The sequence below is a fragment of the Erigeron canadensis genome, chromosome 3 (genome assembly GCF_010389155.1).
Source record: "Erigeron canadensis isolate Cc75 chromosome 3, C_canadensis_v1, whole genome shotgun sequence".
Lineage (NCBI taxonomy): Eukaryota > Viridiplantae > Streptophyta > Magnoliopsida > Asterales > Asteraceae > Erigeron > Erigeron canadensis.
In genome coordinates, this window is record NC_057763.1 from 2,590,766 (window position 1) to 2,609,600 (window position 18,835).

Sequence of the window (18,835 nt, forward strand, 5' to 3'; positions counted from 1 at the left end):
GACACGCATTATGGTGAAATTTTTGTCAGTTGTCCCAAGGCCTACAGTTTTAGAGACCATGAGCTTGGAGAAGATTAAAGAAATGCTTAGTGAACTCCCAGAGGCTTTAAGCCTACTTTCCCTGGCTAGAAGAGCTGATAGGACTAGGGCTCATTATTCCAGATTGTGTAGGACCCTAGCTATGACGGTTGTTCAGGTCCCAGTTGGTGAGCTTGAAATAGGTGGCAGACTTACAGATGTGAAGTCATGAAAGAATTTCACTACAACATACAATGCCATTTAACGATTACGAATATAAACAGCAAATTTCACAAAAGTATAAGAACCTATCAGTTGTCTTTAGGGTCGTTATGACCATCAATCTTCTAGATGATCACGGAACGCGGACCAATTACTCTCAGGAATAATTCAAAACCATGTAATTAATCATGGTGGTCTTTGTCCTGTAAACAATAATCGACCCTGCACCAACAAGAATTGGTTTTGAACACTAAATATCCGTTCAAGAATTGCTGTTCAACTCTACAAGGATTCTATAGACCAATTTGGCTGGTTAGAGGCCACATCAACCGGTGAGATCCGCAAAGCCTTTTTATGGAATTTAAGAAGGCTTGTCCGGTGGCCAATACTTATATATGTAATTCCTGCTGCATTAATTTTTTCATACAAGCGAGCCTGCAAACATAAGCATGTATCGTGTTAGCGACAATAGTAACAAAACTTTGATACCGCCTAATCCATTCAAGAATTGCAGTATAACTCATTGAACATTTCAGTATGTATTATGTCAATTTTCAATGAATAGTCGCGGTAAAACAAAACCTCTAAACAATGAGACATCTTTGTGACTTTACCTAACTGTGATAGTGCCATAGTGTTTAAACATAAAAGTAACTGGACATATTTCTTCATTAATTTGCTGGGTGTATGCACATTTTGTGGAAAAAATCAATCGAGTAAAAATCTTATAATTGATTGAAATAATTTACAAGTGGCATCTTCCAAGACTGTAACGAAGCTAGTATAGTTCAATGCAATTTTTATCAATCTACCTATGAATAAGGTCAATTCAGGTTCTATTATCTGCAATGGGCAAAAAAAAAAAATACTAGCTTAATCCGAAACTTTTCAAACGGGCCACATGGGCAAAATGTCACCAAAATGTATTTTAAATGCATAGAACCTCCTAAATCATTTTATTCAAGAAATTATATTATTCAAATAGTACATTTTAAGAATCATACTGGATACTAACTATTTATATAAGAAGGTATCAATAACGAGTAAAAAAGTGTTCGGGTCAACCCAAGTTTTGCCCCATATTAGAATTGGTACAATCCCATGTCGGCTAGTTACCCAACCTGCCCGGACCCCAATGATGGCATCTGTAATATTGTTAAAGAAGTACCTCATTGGCTTCATCTAGAGCACTTGTTGATTCATCCAAAAGAACCAGGTCTGGTCGAGAGAGCAACAAACGTGCAAACGCAAGCCGTTGCTGCTCACCAAGGGAGAGAACACTCGACCATTCATTGATTGTATCTAGACCGCTGAAACGTGACAACAAAAAGCCAAGATGCACATCTTCTAAAGCTTGGATCAAATCATCTGTAGTAGGCTGCTGAGATCGTGCGCTAACATTATCAAGGGAAACCACTGAATCTGTATGTAGATTAACAATCACAAATTTATAATATTTTTCAAGACCAAAGTGGCAAAGTCAACTCAAAACAAACGCCAACTTCTAAAAGCATACCAGTAATTTTGGAGTCATGTGGAGTAGAATCTGAAACATCAGGCCAAGTGGGATAAAGCAGCTGTTGCCGAAGGGTTCCTAAAACCATATACGGCCTTTGGGGAAGGAAAAATACACCTTTAAAATCCCGGTATTTTGATATTTTATCGCCAACCTTACTTTCATCCACTATGGTTTCTTCATTATGAGCCACATCTGGTGCATATTTAGCATAAAATGTGATCTTTCCACTACCAGTACGCCAAAGACCAGCAATGGCTCTTAACAAAGATGTTTTCCCACTCCCACTTGGTCCAGTAATCTGCCATTGAATTAAATAGTCAACAAACAGTCAACAAATATAATAAATAGTCAATATAGAGTCCTAACCAGCAAATGTTCGTTGTTGCAGACTTCCAGTGACAAATCCCTGATGAGCAGGGCTTTATTTGTGGGAGTCTGTACGGTCAAACTCTCAATCTCCAACAGATTTTGGATCTCTAGAACTTTCATGGGCTTCGGCGAGTCCTTCACACTGCAATATGTTAATTGAATCTCATCTGAAGCTTCCACAGGACCATTAGAACTGGTGCTGTCCAAGACATCATCAAATTCCCCTGCATGAATTATTATATTAAACTAAGGCTTGACTTCCAATGTAGAGTTGGAAGATTTAAGTTTCGAATGATGTGATATGAGCTAAGATGTACCTAATCGATCAATGACTGCTGAAAAGGCACTGATAGCCTGAAATTGATATACGATGAGGGAAAAATCTCCAAGAATATGATTAAAAGCAGACACAGACTGATTTATAACACCAAATTCAATCTTTCCAGAGAAGAACATGGGTGCAACAACTGCAGCAGGAAGAATCTGAATCAAGTAGCGATAACCGCTGGTGAAAAACTCGAGGTTTCTTGAAGATATCAACAATTGCTGTGAATTGAACATAAAATAAAAGTATTAAATAAGGTCAACTTTGTGACAAATGCGTTGGCGATATTGTCTCCATACATCATTATCATTTTGTATCTAAAATAAAGATGTGTTGTAATGATCCAGATTGTAATTCCATGCAACCTAATATTTGAATGTAAGCACAAAAATGTAAGGGTACTAACAGGATTTCATACAGTTAAATTTCCGAAAGCACTACTGAACCGCTGCAAAAGAAGTTTAATTTCATTTTCCTCGCCACCATAAAACGCAATTGACTCGGCATTTTCTCGAACACGTACAAGCCCATAACGAAAATCTGCTTCCATTTTCTCTTGCATAAAATTCAGGTTGACCAGGCCCTATAAATAGCATGCAATAATGCCACTGGTTAATATAATAATATACATCTGATGTATTTGCAACCTCAAATTTTAAAAGATGGAAATCTCACCTTCCCAAGGAAAATGCTGATGGCTGTTCCACCAAGCGAATATACTATAAGAACAACAAATAGAGGTGGATATATGCCAAACAGTATGTTGCTGAAAGATATCAAGTCCACCATGGCATTAAAGAGGGTCAAAGAGAATGAAAGTGATGTTCCCGTGAAAGAACTCAAATCATCAACAATCCGTTGATCAGGGTTATCAATAATGGATTGAGACTGTATCTGGTAAAACGTTTGATTCTTGAGATAACGCTCCATGTAATACTTCGTCATCCAAGATCTCCACCTCAAAGCAAGAGTTTCTCTTGCATAATCTCTAAACACAAAGATCTAAAAAAAACAATATGCAGAATGAGCAGGACTAGCAGCTAACCTAAATCTTACAAGGATATTTGATATTAAGCTACTTTGTTTGACCATATATGCAGCAATTCCACTATCATTTTCACCAAAAAAAAAGTAGCACCGTATTGGTAGCAACAGTGGAAATTTTTTCAAGAAGACAGGTGAGCAATACCTAAAAGAATGCAGCAATGTGCTCACCGGAATTCCACCAGCAAAAGCAGCAAGGTAGTACGTTAGTTGTGTGGTAAACTGTTCTTGATCTTTATCTAGCACAATTTACGTAAACACTGAATTAGGATACTCAGATAATGGCAAAAGAACACCGAATGAGATAAGTCAGAATCAGCAGTGTGTGTGGGTGTGGTGTATGTGAATATAGATTCCAATCCTTACTAGCAAGTGCATTATAGAAATCACGACCCAGAAAATTGAACCCGACACTAATTCCAGTAGTTCCTAAAGTTAGAGCAAACACTGATGCCAATTGTATCCTTGCTTGAACTTTATCATCTGAAAACCAATATGGTGCAGCCACTTTATAAAATCTCCTGAACAGCGTTGGCAGATCAGGCCCCTTTCTCGGCACATTCTGATATTAGATAAAACAATATAAACATATAAGTATCAAATCAAACCCAGTTAACAAACTACAAACATGTTTCACACAATTTTCAATATATAAATAGCAGTATACAATAGACATACATATAGAGTCGGCATTAAATAAAAACCAAGTATCTGGTAAAAACCGCAAGAGCTACTCGCATTTCTAAATCTAAACATACAAGTCAAAAAAATCACTAGTTCAGTGTTTATCAACCTTACACGAACTGATACAGCTTCAAATAATCAACCATTGCAAAATGTCAAGAACTTCACAATAGATAGTCGTGAATGTATCAAGTTAACACTTTCGAATTTCATCAAGAACTTCAGTGGTGATATAAATTTCGTAAATAATACCTAATTCCTCGTGCATTCCTCAAATTCATGTGTAGTTAGTAATTGTTACCAAATATCAAAATCCGTATTTTAAACCCTCCCACATTAACACATACAAAATCTCAAACCAGAACTAATCAGTTACATGTTGAATCATATTTGAATGATTTGATCAACTCTGTTCACATGTGAACGGATAAAATAAGCACATACTTTACTTAATTATTAACTTTTTTCGTTCTCATCCGATCTCCATCACTTTTCGGATGCGATTGGACTTACGACACATAAATTAACATGTAATTTAATCTATCGTTGTCTCATTTTCAACTTTTTTAAGAGATTCTGGTATCAACATTACTAGCGCTTTTCGATATGCATCTGTTTACACGCTAAGTCTAGATACACAATTCCTAAAATTATTAATCGCACTACATTCACTCTGCATCTGTTTACAAGATGCGTCTAGATACACAAAATCCGCATATATATATGTGTGTGTGTGTGTACATATATACATTAATACATATACATATAGATAGAATGATAGATAATACCTCTTCTGGTTTGGTTGGAGTAACAGGCGGATCAGCCGGAGATGTGACGGAAGACGACGACTGCGACGAAAGAGGTTTAAATTTAATATTTTTGCGTCGTTTCATTTGGACAGATTTAGAGGATTTGGAAATGGTGAAGGAAATGGTGCTGCTGCTGAAGCTATTGTAATTGTTATTGTTGTTAGAATAATTATTATTATAACATCCTATTGATGTTGTTGTTTGGTGATTGTAAGTGACGAAAACAGTAGCATTCATATTTCCGTTTCAGGATTTGCGTGCTTGTGTGTGTGGTTGGTTGAAATTATTGATTGATTGATATATTCACAGTCACAGGTTATCCATATATTAATAACAAAAATAATAAACAAACGGTTCCTTCATGCGCCACATCTCTTTTTTAAAAATCGAAATTCATCTAACAATATCTAATCCCGTCAAAAACATTAACGAGGTGAAAAGCAAACAGTTATGCCTCTACTTGAACGCAAAGAGGACGAGCACTAACAAAAAAAAATATATTAAATTTATCAGAAGATGTTTCCTCTTAATTGAGTTCAGACGCTAAATTTGTGTTTGTAGTATTTACCCCTTGTAAAGAAACCAACTTTGCAGCAGTTTAAAATTTTAAACTATACATCACCAAACATGCTTGAGTAGAATTTAAAGTTTGTTTAATAGTGCACGACTAAATATTGGTGATGTACATCCAAATACTTTTAAAACTCCTTTCCGTTTTCAGTAAGTTCCCTTTGTCCCATTTTAGTTGTCATGTTGACTAACTTTGACCGTAAATAACTTTGTTTGTACTATATAGTAGTTGATGATCCTTATATAAACGAAAAATACATTAAAACCCAATTCATTCATATATTTTATACCAAGTGTTACATGACACAAACACAGTTATTTATGATCAAAGTTAGTCAACATGACAACTAAAATGAGACGGAAACTTTTTTTGCATTGTTTGGATAATTGGATGATCCAAAAACCAGTTATGGTGTTAGACTAATTGATACAGGCATATCAGATATTTTTAACTTGGTTAAAAGAATGGTGAAATATAGGAGAATATATAGTAATTAATGGAATTCAGACACTGCAAGAAACCCTATCTCTAGTCTTGCTGAGTTGCTGTTGCACATCATGTAATCAATGTCAACGGTTATGATTACACCGAAACCAATACAGATGAAGTATATCAAATCATACTAACTTAAAAGACAACAGTAGTAATTATGAAATGATTATATCAAACAAATGACGCTACATATAATTAAAAACATCCAAGACCAAATTTCCTCCAAAACGTTCTTAAGAACAGGGTAGTACCAAAGCAAAGCTACCTTGCTTAATCGGTTTCTTTCCCCTATTGACCATCTTTGACTTCTTCACCGCCAGCAGCGGTTGTAGATGTTGCTTGTGTTGTGGTAGCCATGACCTCTCCAGGGGGTGGGTGGTCAAACTTGCATGTTGGACCATACTTGCAAGCGCCGGTCTTCATGTAGTATGGGCAATTTACAGCACCCTGTCCAAGTGTACATAACAGAAGTTCAACGAGATGCATCAAATGCATTAAGAAAACTGGGAAGAGATATAAAATGATGAAATTTCCAAAAGCCGTTCAAGTTCATGACTGTTCATGTAGCCATGGATCGCAGAATGTCTAAATAATAGTAAAACTAAAGAGGTTATGGGTCAAATACCCACAATGAATTTTTAATGATTGGTGAAACACTCTTCAAAAAATTTAGATTATTATCGTAGCAATTTTGTTTTTGTAATCACATTTAACGGCTAACAATAAATTTACTAAAATAAAAGTCAATACAAAAAGGAGAAAAATCAAGGATCAAGGTGTCCAACTATAATCTCTACGTAAGTTCATCTCATCAGGCTAAGAATATGGCGGGGTTTTCTTTTCCTGTAATATCCATTGGTAATAATCGAGTAAATGAAGCATATAATGGTTTTTATTTTGTTATCAAAAATACTTTTTTGAATTAATATTCGAGCTTTTAGAGCTAAGCTAGAGCCATCTAGAATCATCAAGTGGAGCTGGAGCCTACGTTATTAAGGCTCGTCAAGACTCAAGCTATCAACTCAAATATGAGCTTAGGTTAAAGAGATTAATCTGAGCTCATATCAACTCTTTTGTAGCTGAAGAGTGAAGAGATAACATTAGCTTATATCTCTACACTTTTGGCATGTCAAGAAAAGCAGACATCTGCGGCCTAAAACTACACGAGTGGATAGATTTATATTTGTGCAGATCAACCTAGTGGGAGTATAATTTAGCAAAGAATGTTCATAACTACATATGTCTCCACCTCTTTGGTCTAGTTGCCAGTCAGTTGGTGGTTGGATTAATTTTCTACCGAGATTAATGTCACAGTAAGTGAATAGCCATACTCCAGTGGTTTTTGTACCATTTTCTTTTTAGGTATTGTGTATAAAATAGTTAACAGAACTTTCTTTTGCTCACACATTGATAGTGTCTTAGAGGGTCTCCATGGCATTGACTGAGGTCCACGTTAAACCCCTTTTGCGCCAAGGCCAGCACGAAAGGTCAAGTCGAGCGGGTTCCCTTCAGCTCGTCCGAGGTGAAAGGTTAAGTTTTGTTTTCTTTTTCAGCAACAGCTATATACATTGGATGTGGTGTGTGTGTGTGTGTAATGGCTGTGATGATCATTGATATGAACTAATCTGCGCAAAAAGTAGAAAGGGATATTGGAGGTCCGGCTCGAATCTTGGCAGGGCGAACACCCAAAGATGGCATAGTGAGATTTACTATGTAACTGTCTGTGTACATGTTTGCAGCCCTGGCGGATTCCTCTTCTTTTGTTTCCAACCCCCAGATTCCATATATGAGCCTAACCCTTCTTAAATTATTTAAGACATATATGGGTTTTTTAACTTATCTTCTTTTCTTTTCTTTTCTTTATTTCATCTGTTTTCTATATTTAATAAAATGTATTATTCAATTAATTATTTTATTGATGATGTAACGGTTTAAAACTGGGTTTACAATGTGAAAGGTTGGAGATTCTTGGAATGCAAACCAAAACCATGGGATGGTAATTCAGATTAGAGCATACCTCTCTTCTTGGAAGACCGGCAAGAGTAAGCTTGACATTGTTCTGTTGAGATTCTTGTGCTTGTGCTGACAGTAAAGGCGCTGTCCTGTCAAGGGGGTGATGAAATTTGCATCTCTCCCCAAACATGCACTCCCCAGTTTTCATATAATGCTGTAAAAGAAAGAAAGTAAAAACACAAAATCCAAAACAAAAACAAAAACAAATTAGCTATGAAGATCTCAATTATTGCTGGATTGTCTAGGAACAAATGATTAGATCTGACACGGAGTGTTAACATGCCACATGAACTATACAGATACTCACATCACATTCTGACTGGCCAGGTCGTTGAGGGTAGAGAGTTGGAGCCAAACCAAGCTGCGATGGGAAAAATACAAATTACAGATCAGCAGTTAGCAAGGATAAGGGTAAACGAGAAAGTAATATACCAACCATCTGAACATCTCCCTTCAACCAAAAACAAAATGACAGACACGAAAGGACACAAACCAACCAAATTGTACAAGTAATTATTGGTCAAAACAAAGTGTGCAGATTTTAGGGGAATAGCCATGAGTCGCAAGATCATCTAAAAAGGCTATCTATCACCCACACAATATTAGAAGGGAAGGTTTGAGGATTAGTCGAAAAAGGTAAACATAAATGCAAGTTTAAACAGGTAAGTGTCGCTTGGGCTGGCCCGTCAACACTTCTTTGTCCACTTTTCATGAACCTTATACATATTTTAGTTTTATCAATTTAAATTTAAAAAGCAGGTTATTTACAATCTAGTTCCTTTAATAGAACAATTTAAGATGTTTCAAGCATATAAAAGAAAACCTTGATGACTTTCAACCCATTTCAATTTTAACAATGTTTTGAAATTCTACCCATGGTTGAAAATGACCTTCACAAAATGCTGTTTGACTGATTGGTTAATCACCCAATGTCAATTAATAACGTCTTGTCCACATATAGCAGTTATTTTACATGAATCAACCACGCTAATATAGTCATGGAGGCCGTACTTCATGCTACCAGTTGTATTTATATTCAGTGGCATAGATTTATGTATCAAATACAAATAAATCCGTAGTGACTTTAAAAAAACTCTATAAATGACTTTTTTGACAATAAATATGGCATACAGAGCATGCTATAACAAAAACAAAAAGTTCAAAAGTTTGAACTGACAGCTAACATGCTAGAAATACTATGAACACTAATATGCTATTTAAAACATGCTTATAATCTTCTACTTTACCGTTGTTTGAGCAATCCGTGGATCAACAGTTTGCAGCACAGAGGCAGCTGGGGTAGCATAAGCATAGTTCCATTGAGCAACCGGATTGGATACAATGGCACTAGACGGATCGAATGCTGCATGAAGTAGTAGAAACCAATCATCAAGTATGCACAATTGCACAGTGAAGAAACTTCACAGAAAAGAGACTATGACATAGCCAACAAGAACAAAAATATAAACTTTTCTCATCACCTACCATATCTCTCTGGATGATTATAGCGACAAGTGGCCCCATACTTGCAGCTGAAACATGAAAAGTAAGACTCGAATCAGGAAACTGATACGCAGTTTATCATTCTTGTATCTAATCAGAAAAGATGATGTACAGAAACTTTAATGAACTTGTCAGAGTGCTAACCTTCCCGTTTTCAGGTAGAATGGGCAGTCTGCTTCACCCTGTTTTATTAATCAGCAAAAAAAAGGTGACAACAAACAAGTAAAATGTAAGAATAGGTGATTGGAAGGCATGCATACACAAGAACACATCAACAGCTTGAGGATTCATGAAACATTCATTAGTCAACCACCGCCCCATAAAGAAGAGTTATAAATGCAATAACATTATAATATATTTCTACCAAGCTTATTACCAGTCTAATAGGTAGGCCCTTTGAGTTATGCATCAACGCAGGGGTAAAAAGGGGCACTGAAGGTGTCAGGTTTCCATTCGTCCCGCCAGTGGTCGCATGCCCACCATGACCATTTTCCGCACCGGCAGTTGGTATAGAGATGTCCTTCGGGTGATGGAATTTGCAGGTTGAACCAAATTTACATATGCCAGTCTTCATGTAGAACTGCTTACATATTGACATGTCTAGCATGTTAAATGCATTAATAAACGAAATGGCTAATAAAGGTAAAAGTGCAGCACTCGTACCACACATGGGGGCTCAGATGGTCTCTCTGGTAAAGAGCCATCATTGTTTTCGGCAGACTGCAAATGCATTAACCAGCAACTTATTAGTTCAAACATGAATGCAGATCAAACCAGTATATCACAGTGCAAATAAATACATAGAAAAAGCAACCTTATCTTTTGGGTGATTAAATCTGCACCTGGGACCAAACTTGCACGTTTGGGTCTTCAAAAAGTACTGCATAAAAAAACAATTTACTTGCACTGGAACATTCATTTGTGTATCACCACAAATATATATATATATATATATATGATCAAATCAGATTATAAATCATATACGAAGATAATAATTGATCATAAAATTTTTATCTGGAGTATTTCATAACAAAGCTTTATGCATTGTCAAAACTGTTCCGAAAGAATAACTTTTATGGTAAATAATAGCCCCTTGTGGTCCTTAAATGTGTCGCTTTCTTGATACGGCAATATTACTTTATTAGGGACACTCAAATTCAGACACTACACCTCCACACAGCATTGTCAATTGAACCAAGCACGGACAAGCAAATATATATATATATATATATAGTGGGATAAATTGAGCCTAGCTAATTTGAGTCCATATAAGTCCATGTAGCTTACACATGTGTAAGTTAACTCCGACCACCACCACCACCACCATCATCTCCAGCCACCACCATGATCCTCCGGTGACGGCGACCATATCCGGCGAGACTTACACATGTGTAAGTTAACTTTCCGGCGATGATGGTGGCTAGTGGTGGTGGTTGTCAAAAATTATGATTCAGAGCGGGCTTCGCCCTTAAGGATATTCATAAACCAAAGCTGGTGGGGGTGATAGGTCATTGAGGGTGATAGGTCATAGTGTGATAGGTTATAGAGGGTGATAGGTCATAGGGGGTGACCAGTGATGGGTGATCTACCTAACGGGCTCCGCCCTTAGCCGCTATGGCTCCGCCATGGACTGACGGGTTCCGCCCTTGGCCACTGCCATAGTGCCATGTATTGAAGGGCTCCGCCTTTAACCTTCATTGTTGTGTACATAAGTTGTACTTTACTTACACATGTGTAAGTCTCGCTGGAGATGGTCGCCGTCGCCGGATGATCATGGTGGTGGTCGAAGATGATGGTGGTGGTGGTAGGAGGTGGTTGGAATTGGAAGAGATGGAAGAAAATCAATGGACTTTTTTTGGACTCTAAATAAGCTGGACTCATTTTATCTTTCCCCTATATAGATACATATATATATATATATATATTCATCCTAATTCCAATAAAATAAATACAATGATGCTGGATATGTAGAACACCGTAAATGATCAACAGTTAAACTAACAAGAAAAAGCATACCGGGCAATCTTGGGCTCCAGGCCTCTCTGGAAGAGATTCGATAGGAACACCGACTGGGACCTGCCATTTAAAGCTAAAAATCATTTATAAGAAAAGTAAACAAACAGCACATGCCAAATACAAGTCAAAAATTAAATCTTCAACTAAAAAACAAATAATGAAAGTTACATAAACAAGAAAAAGGGGGGAGGTAGGGCCAGCCAAGAAGTTATTGACAAAAGAAAAGGTGTTTACTCCACGAGATGTATCATATCATTTACCCTATAACTAAGCCATGCCTTTCCTCCTTATGAAGAACAGTGCCCAAAAAATCACTTTCATTATTAAGCATCATTTCGATTGACAGCACCAAATTTACCATTGTAATCAATAGTTTTTTGAAATAATAGGGTAAATATCTAGGGATCTATGGAACAAGGGGAAAAAAATCATTTTGTCAATCATGTCATATGCCAAGACCAACCAAATCTGTTGATAATTTTCATTTCTCGTCCATCAAAAGCTTTCCTATGCTAATATAAGCTTTCCACACACCTAAAATGAAAACCACCATGGAAAAAACTGGATTTTCAGTATTCCAATACTCGATTTCGATAAAGAACCCATTCGAAAAATCTCCTGTTTAGAAAGGGAATAGTGCATCGAAGTGTATTAAACTTTGCTCGGTTTGCTATTGTGTGTATCCAACTTTAAAAACCTCTATTGTGCGTATAAAACTCTTACTCTATCATATTAAAGTATCCAACTTGCAACCTCCATTGTCTGTATTAAACTCTATTGTTTGTTTTGTTATTGTAAGTATTAACTTTAACCATGTTCCTATTGTATGTATGCAACTTTGCCTATTTTTTTATTGTGTGATAACCAACTTTAGGTGTTCCTGTTATTGCGTGTATCCAGCTTTAGTTGTTTCCGTTATTGTGTGTATCCTTTCTAAACATAGATGACATGTTACCTCAACCGTGAAAAAGTAAGGGGGTGCCTTGTTGGGGGGTTTTTGGGGGTGGGGAATGGGAAAGGTAATGAATACTAATGCTTGGTTGTAAAAAGGAAAAGTATTCAATGCCTAAATGTGAGTATTGGAGCATTACCCAATAAATTGGGGGTTAAGGCATTCATTACCCACTAATCTCTTCTTCCCTTCTTTTCTATTCTCTACAAAGGACAGTTGGAATCCACCACTGCCACCTTCAAACTGCCGAAACTGCCGACTGCCACTTCATCCATCGAACCCATTTCTGGCCACTACCAGTCCACCAGTTAGCTATGTAACACCAACACCACTAACGCCACCACCACCCTACTATAAATACGCCCATTACCATCTCTGACAATCACATCAACGACGTTAATTACAAAGGATCACGATTCGGTAAATATGGGTGTGTGTGTGTGTTATTCATATATCAACATATGTGTTTGTCGTGTATGTATATATAAATATGTGTGTATACGTGTATGGTGTCCAGAAAAAATATAGTGATGGTGGCCAGAAATGGTAGGTGGTGGTGGTTGAGTCGTATATTTTAAATAAAGAGGTGTAAGATGTATGGTGGCCTTGTGGGTGTGAGATGTGTATTTACAGTGTATATTTTAACTTTCTGAAAAGCCAGAAAAGGATGGATCTACACCAAAAGCATTGATATACTTCAATCATGTTCGTAAATTTTTGTTGTACATTTTATTTTATATATAAATTATATATACATATGGAGTATTAATCAGGCATGATGCATGATTCCTGGATATAACCAAGCAAGCCTAATACAATGAAAGTATTCCTTAACATTCCCTTATATTCCCTTTCCCATTCCTCCCGATGAACCAAGCACCCACTAAGAGTTGAGTACTTACAATAGATGTTTAAGTTGGACACACATAATAGCGAAACAAGTAAAGTTTATTATATCCTCATGCACTAAGCCCATTATGCAAGAACTTCACACTAAATGAGAAAAAGAAAGACACCAGGTTCTATATTTAAAAGAGCGCCTATAAGTCCACATTCTAAGAACATTATAAAACTCTCTAATGGGGATTAGAGACCAACAGGTGTTTAACAGCTTATTGTACTTTCCTTATTCCTGCTCGGTAACGTAAAGCAGCTAAAGCGATTCATAATATATAAAGTTATATATAAACTCAAACACCTATATATAAAATATAAATATATAGAGAGAATTATCATAATCCATGACATAGCAAAGTTAGTTTACTTTTTAGTATAGATTCTAAATGACTATAACAATTTGAAAAAGATACCGTGCTGGAGCATAAACGATAAATTTACAAGTAGGACTGGTCACCAGACACTAATCACAGATTTACAATGCAAGCTTGAAAATCAGGAGGTTCGGATAAAGATCAAGAACTAAATAAAACCTGATGATCAAAAAAACCTTTAGAAATCCTAACTCAGAACTTACAAACGCCAACATAAACCGAAATTTTCCCAATAAAATTAGCACACTGTAAAATGGTCCAAACATAGGAGTAGGATCCAGTTTTCGAGTATAATGTGAATAAGTTATAATCAAATGTTTGTTTGTAACTATAGTCATATAACTATATGTAGATTGTAGATATATATTATCAACAAACCATCTGCGTTAGGACAAATATGAGATGGTATAAGTTGTAAAAAGGCCCAAGTATAAGAGTAAGATAAAATTTTTAACTATAATATAAATAAGTCATAATCAAGTGTGTATGTAACTATAGCCATAAGTGTATTATTAGCAACTATGTATCTATTGAATATTATTAGCAAACCATCAGTGTTAGGATGTATAAGAGAGTAGTATAGTACATTGAAAATAGGTCTATGTATAAGAGCAGCATATAATGTTCAACTAAAATAGAGAAGCATACAATGTTCAACTAAAATATAAATTAGGTAAACACAAAATAATGTTCACTTATCATTATAGCCATAGAGTATAACTATGTATTTACTGAAAATTAACGATAGAAGGTCACCTCTTTCCAATCAGGGATCCCACCCTCAGGGACCCACAAAGGATGGTCAAACATGCAGGTATCTCCAAACTTACAAGTTCTTGTAAGCATGTAATGGGCACAATCCTTTTCTCCAGGCCTCTGCGGGTATACAGGCAAACTGCTCGCGAATTTAGGGCGCTTGACTAAAGGGTTGGTAGAATACCAAGCTTCACTTTGCCCAATTGTATTATGGGTACCAAGAAGAGACTGATGATATAATGCTACGATAGATAGTACACACGTATAAATAGGTTATTAAATAAATATATAAGCTATTGATGAAATTAATTTGAGTAAATATATGTAAGCTATTATAGAATTTAAAGTTCATATATATAGAAAGTAACATATAATATAATTTATTCAGTAAAAGATTATAGATGTATCAACAAGCCCAAAATAATGTATAAGCTATACTGATATAATAGCGAATTATAAAGACCAGAATGAGATAAGATTCAACAAAATATCAAATACACAAACATTATATATATTATATAGAAAGAATATAACTTACACGTTGTGGTTTGTTGATACTTATACAAAATAAGGATTAAAGTATACCTAATTTATAATATATAGTTGCCTTCCAACAAAAAAAAATTATAAAATAGAGTTGCTTGTATCAAAATCAATCTTACAATTATTCCATTATAATTTAACTGTTGAACTTCAAGTATGAAAAAATGGCATTGAACTTTCAAAAAATCAATTAACTTTTACGCCGTAAAACCTACCGACTCTACATGAGTGTAGCCTGTTAAACTTCTTAGTTCAAAAGCAATTACATAGTGAACTAACGTTTAAAACAACATGACCTACCCACCAATTTTGTATTTAAAAGCCAACTAAATAAAATACAACCATAATGTTTAAAATTTGGTAACAATCAATGTACATGGAATCAAAAACTGATAATACTTGGGAGTTGGAACTTGAAAAATCAATGATTTGCACCGAATTTTTCTGGTTCAATAGTCTACCTTTCCATTGTTTATGTAGGAACTTACAAAAAAAAAAAAAAACTGAAGTTTTGTTATGAAAGAATCTACATTTGTCATAAAGAAACTCCAGCTATATGTGGGTGTTTGTATTATGTCCTAGATTTACACTATTAACACTACAAATAAAGTATAAATCATATACGAGTGTTTTCTAAAACAATTTCCGAACTTAACTTGTTATTACAAAATTTAATTTAATACATACACACATTCTATCACAAGGTATGAACTAATACACGCACAGCCTATAAGGGACGAGATTATTTGGATTCTTTAAATGAAACTTTTATAGTTTCCACCATAAGTTGTTTCATAGTTGATATATATTATGTGTACAATAAATGAAGATTAAGGCTCAGTTAGTCTATCCTTCCCCTCTTTGCCTTCTACCCTAATAAAAGGGTTAACTAAATACTAGTTTATTTTATGAACTTTGTTCTACATAAACATCCATAACTTATATGATTGTATCTGCTAGATATAAGTATGTATATTTAAAAATAATGTATGATTAACAGATTCACCAAAACTCACCCGTATCGGAGAAAAACTGATACTGACTAAAATATATTACAATGTAAAAAAATGCACCTATAGATCTACATGAACCATTAACTATAGATTCAGGTACTAACTATCTTAGAAATATGCAGCAAAATGTATGTGAATATTATACGAAGTCCATAATATAACAAAGATCAAAGCAGCAGACTAGAAAAGGAGAGAAGTGCATACCAACATGCGAGAGATTGTTACTAATAGAGTCATAGGGTAAAATTCGAACCAATATTTACAAAGATTATAAGCAAGGGACAAACCATTCAATAACGTAATTACACTGTTACAGATTGCTCTTTGTTTAAACTAAGCAAAACAATGCAAGTGTGCTTTTAATAACTCAACCCTTCATAAACTTAAAAAATAAGAAATGTTGACATCATTTTGACCAATGTGTTACGAGGGTTAAGAATGTGGGCACAGCCATCCTAGATTATAGAAACCATAACCTTGGTAGCAAACATGTAGGTCCTTGCATGTTTTGTTTTCTTTTCAAAAAATGAGCTATTTGACTTTGAGACAAAAACGTACAAGCTATCCACATGAAGATTGGTACCAGATTTATACTTAACTAAAATAAGACACAAATAGAACATGAGTTTGTGGGGATCAACCTCACTCTGCCTTAATGAGTGAATTATCGGATATCAGCTATGCAAACATGAGACCAATTTCTAAATCCTATACACAATCTAAAAAGTAAAAAGAGAGGCACTTTTTATCCACCATGAAACAACACTTACGATAAATAAAAATCATAGTAATGTAATTCATCCCACTTCTTATTACTTAGGGCTGCAACCGAGTTCAGCTATTATAGATAACGAGCCGAGTTGTCATTTTTCAATCAAAACAGGATACATACACTATCACTGATAGTCATTATTTCCTGATAATTTAACATAACAACCAAAATGTGCATATATACATACATATCTAATCCGGATATGAAGCACCATATACAATGTAACATTCTAATTTATTAAATGCAACACTAAACTGTACAATTAGTCAGTTCGTGTGTGTGTGGAGTCAGAATCCAGTGAGAACCTGAATTTCAATGACAAAAAAAACACCTTTATTTTCTTTAAAGTCCATATACCAATTGAGAAAAATAGACTACGATCATCTTTATTCAACTCGATGCTTGTGTACAATAACAAAGCGAAGTTTTTTCCGACCGAAAAGGGGAAAACTTATGATATCATTAATAAAAATTTGATCCACATAACAAACATAAATAAATTTTTTTTAATAAAGGCTTCACTTTGTAAAGTAATACAAAGGCGTTCTCGCAGTTCTCACCAGAACCTAACCCTACATAACTAACATATATATATTATATATATCGTAATTCAAGTTATATATAAATATACTCATTATAACAATTCAGCACATAAATTAATGAATATGAAGAATAAAAAAGAAAAATTTGTACCTTCAGAAGCCGGCCGCTTCAAACCGGCGTAAATCGACTCGACGGAAGTCGTACTAGCATCGACATCGACACCGGGAGGACCAGGCCACAATGAGGAAGCAGTTCCAACAGCAGATGAATAAGTATATAAATTAGAAGTTGTTGATGAAGGATCTGCAGCGAGATACCTATACGCTGAAGGATCTGCAGGTACGTACTGATTTGTAGCTCCGGTATAACCGTACAGGTGATTCGCCATTATGATTTTATTGTAATATATAGATACAGATCGATGATAGATAGATATACGGATTTATATAGATGATGAGGATGATGGATTGAATAAGCGAAACCCTAGAAAGTGGAGATAAATTGTTAAAAATCTTTTGCTACTGGGGTTGTTAAAGTGTTATATAGTGAAAAAGGAGCAATTTTGGTCCTTCAATATTAGACGAATGTTATATAGTGAAAAAGTAGCATTCTTTTGTTAGGAGTCATATGTCCGTGGCCACGTAGCACGGTGACGATGATGATAGCGACACGGGGGTGGTGGTGAAAGCGGCAGTGGTGACAGGCGGCGGCAATGGCCACATATGGTGGCAGTGATGAGTGGTGGAGCGGCAATTATGGTATATGTAAAAGTAATTGATGTTAATTAAGTTATTGACTTATTATAGTTATTTTGAGAATTGAAGGGTTTATGTTGTAAATTATTGCATTAAATGTATTATAAGTATATTAGGTGAGATGTTTAAATTAAATTAAAGAGTGTGGTATTTTTGGTAGTTTGGAGTTGTAGTTTGATATTTAGGGAGAGGGTTACTCTTTTTATAGGGGTGTAGATATAGATATGGATGTCATTGGGGTTGGTGACTCTTTGGTAAGGTCTTTGACTTTGGGAAAATCCACTAAGGTTCGAGTCTCACTTCTTACATTTGTAGTGGTGGATGTGGATTAATAGAGATTTTTCAAGAGTCATGGGTTTAGGAATAATAGTAGATTAGAATGTCGTTCTAAAAAAAGATATAAATATTGATAACAAAAAAAGTTTTTTATTTTGAACTTAACAGTTAGTATTCGAGACACCACGGTGACATCCAATTGGGCGGTATGCGATGCTTGAACCAAGCATGTCTGGGATAAACTCAAGACTCTCGACAAACCCTTTAATAATCCACCCATACAAATGTGAAAAGTGAGATTCGAACACAGATGGATTTCCTCAAAGCTAAATACCTTACCGATGGGCCACCAGCTCATTGTAACACACC

The 18,835-nt window shown here is 35.4% G+C and overlaps 2 protein-coding genes across 2 annotated transcripts; both read right to left on the reverse strand.

Moving 5' to 3' along the window:
• Positions 1-255: 255 nt before the first annotated feature.
• Positions 256-5,349, reverse strand: LOC122592361 (ABC transporter D family member 2, chloroplastic-like). Its single transcript, XM_043764569.1, has 10 exons — positions 4,970-5,349; positions 3,864-4,059; positions 3,669-3,736; positions 3,129-3,455; positions 2,872-3,036; positions 2,446-2,674; positions 2,126-2,352; positions 1,757-2,057; positions 1,409-1,662; positions 256-675 (listed from the first exon to the last, which is right to left on the reverse strand). The coding sequence occupies exons 1-10, from the start codon at positions 5,225-5,227 to the stop codon at positions 523-525; spliced, it is 2,178 nt and encodes a 725-aa protein (XP_043620504.1). The 5' UTR covers positions 5,228-5,349; the 3' UTR covers positions 256-522.
• A 667-nt stretch (positions 5,350-6,016) lies between these two features.
• On the reverse strand, positions 6,017-17,913 carry LOC122593864 (zinc finger CCCH domain-containing protein 37). The gene is made up of 12 exons (XM_043766317.1): positions 17,586-17,913; positions 14,565-14,806; positions 11,586-11,645; positions 10,384-10,449; positions 10,233-10,289; positions 9,946-10,149; positions 9,714-9,751; positions 9,552-9,598; positions 9,314-9,429; positions 8,374-8,427; positions 8,071-8,220; positions 6,017-6,500 (listed from the first exon to the last, which is right to left on the reverse strand). The coding sequence occupies exons 1-12, from the start codon at positions 17,821-17,823 to the stop codon at positions 6,342-6,344; spliced, it is 1,431 nt and encodes a 476-aa protein (XP_043622252.1). The 5' UTR covers positions 17,824-17,913; the 3' UTR covers positions 6,017-6,341.
• Positions 17,914-18,835: the final 922 nt, after the last annotated feature.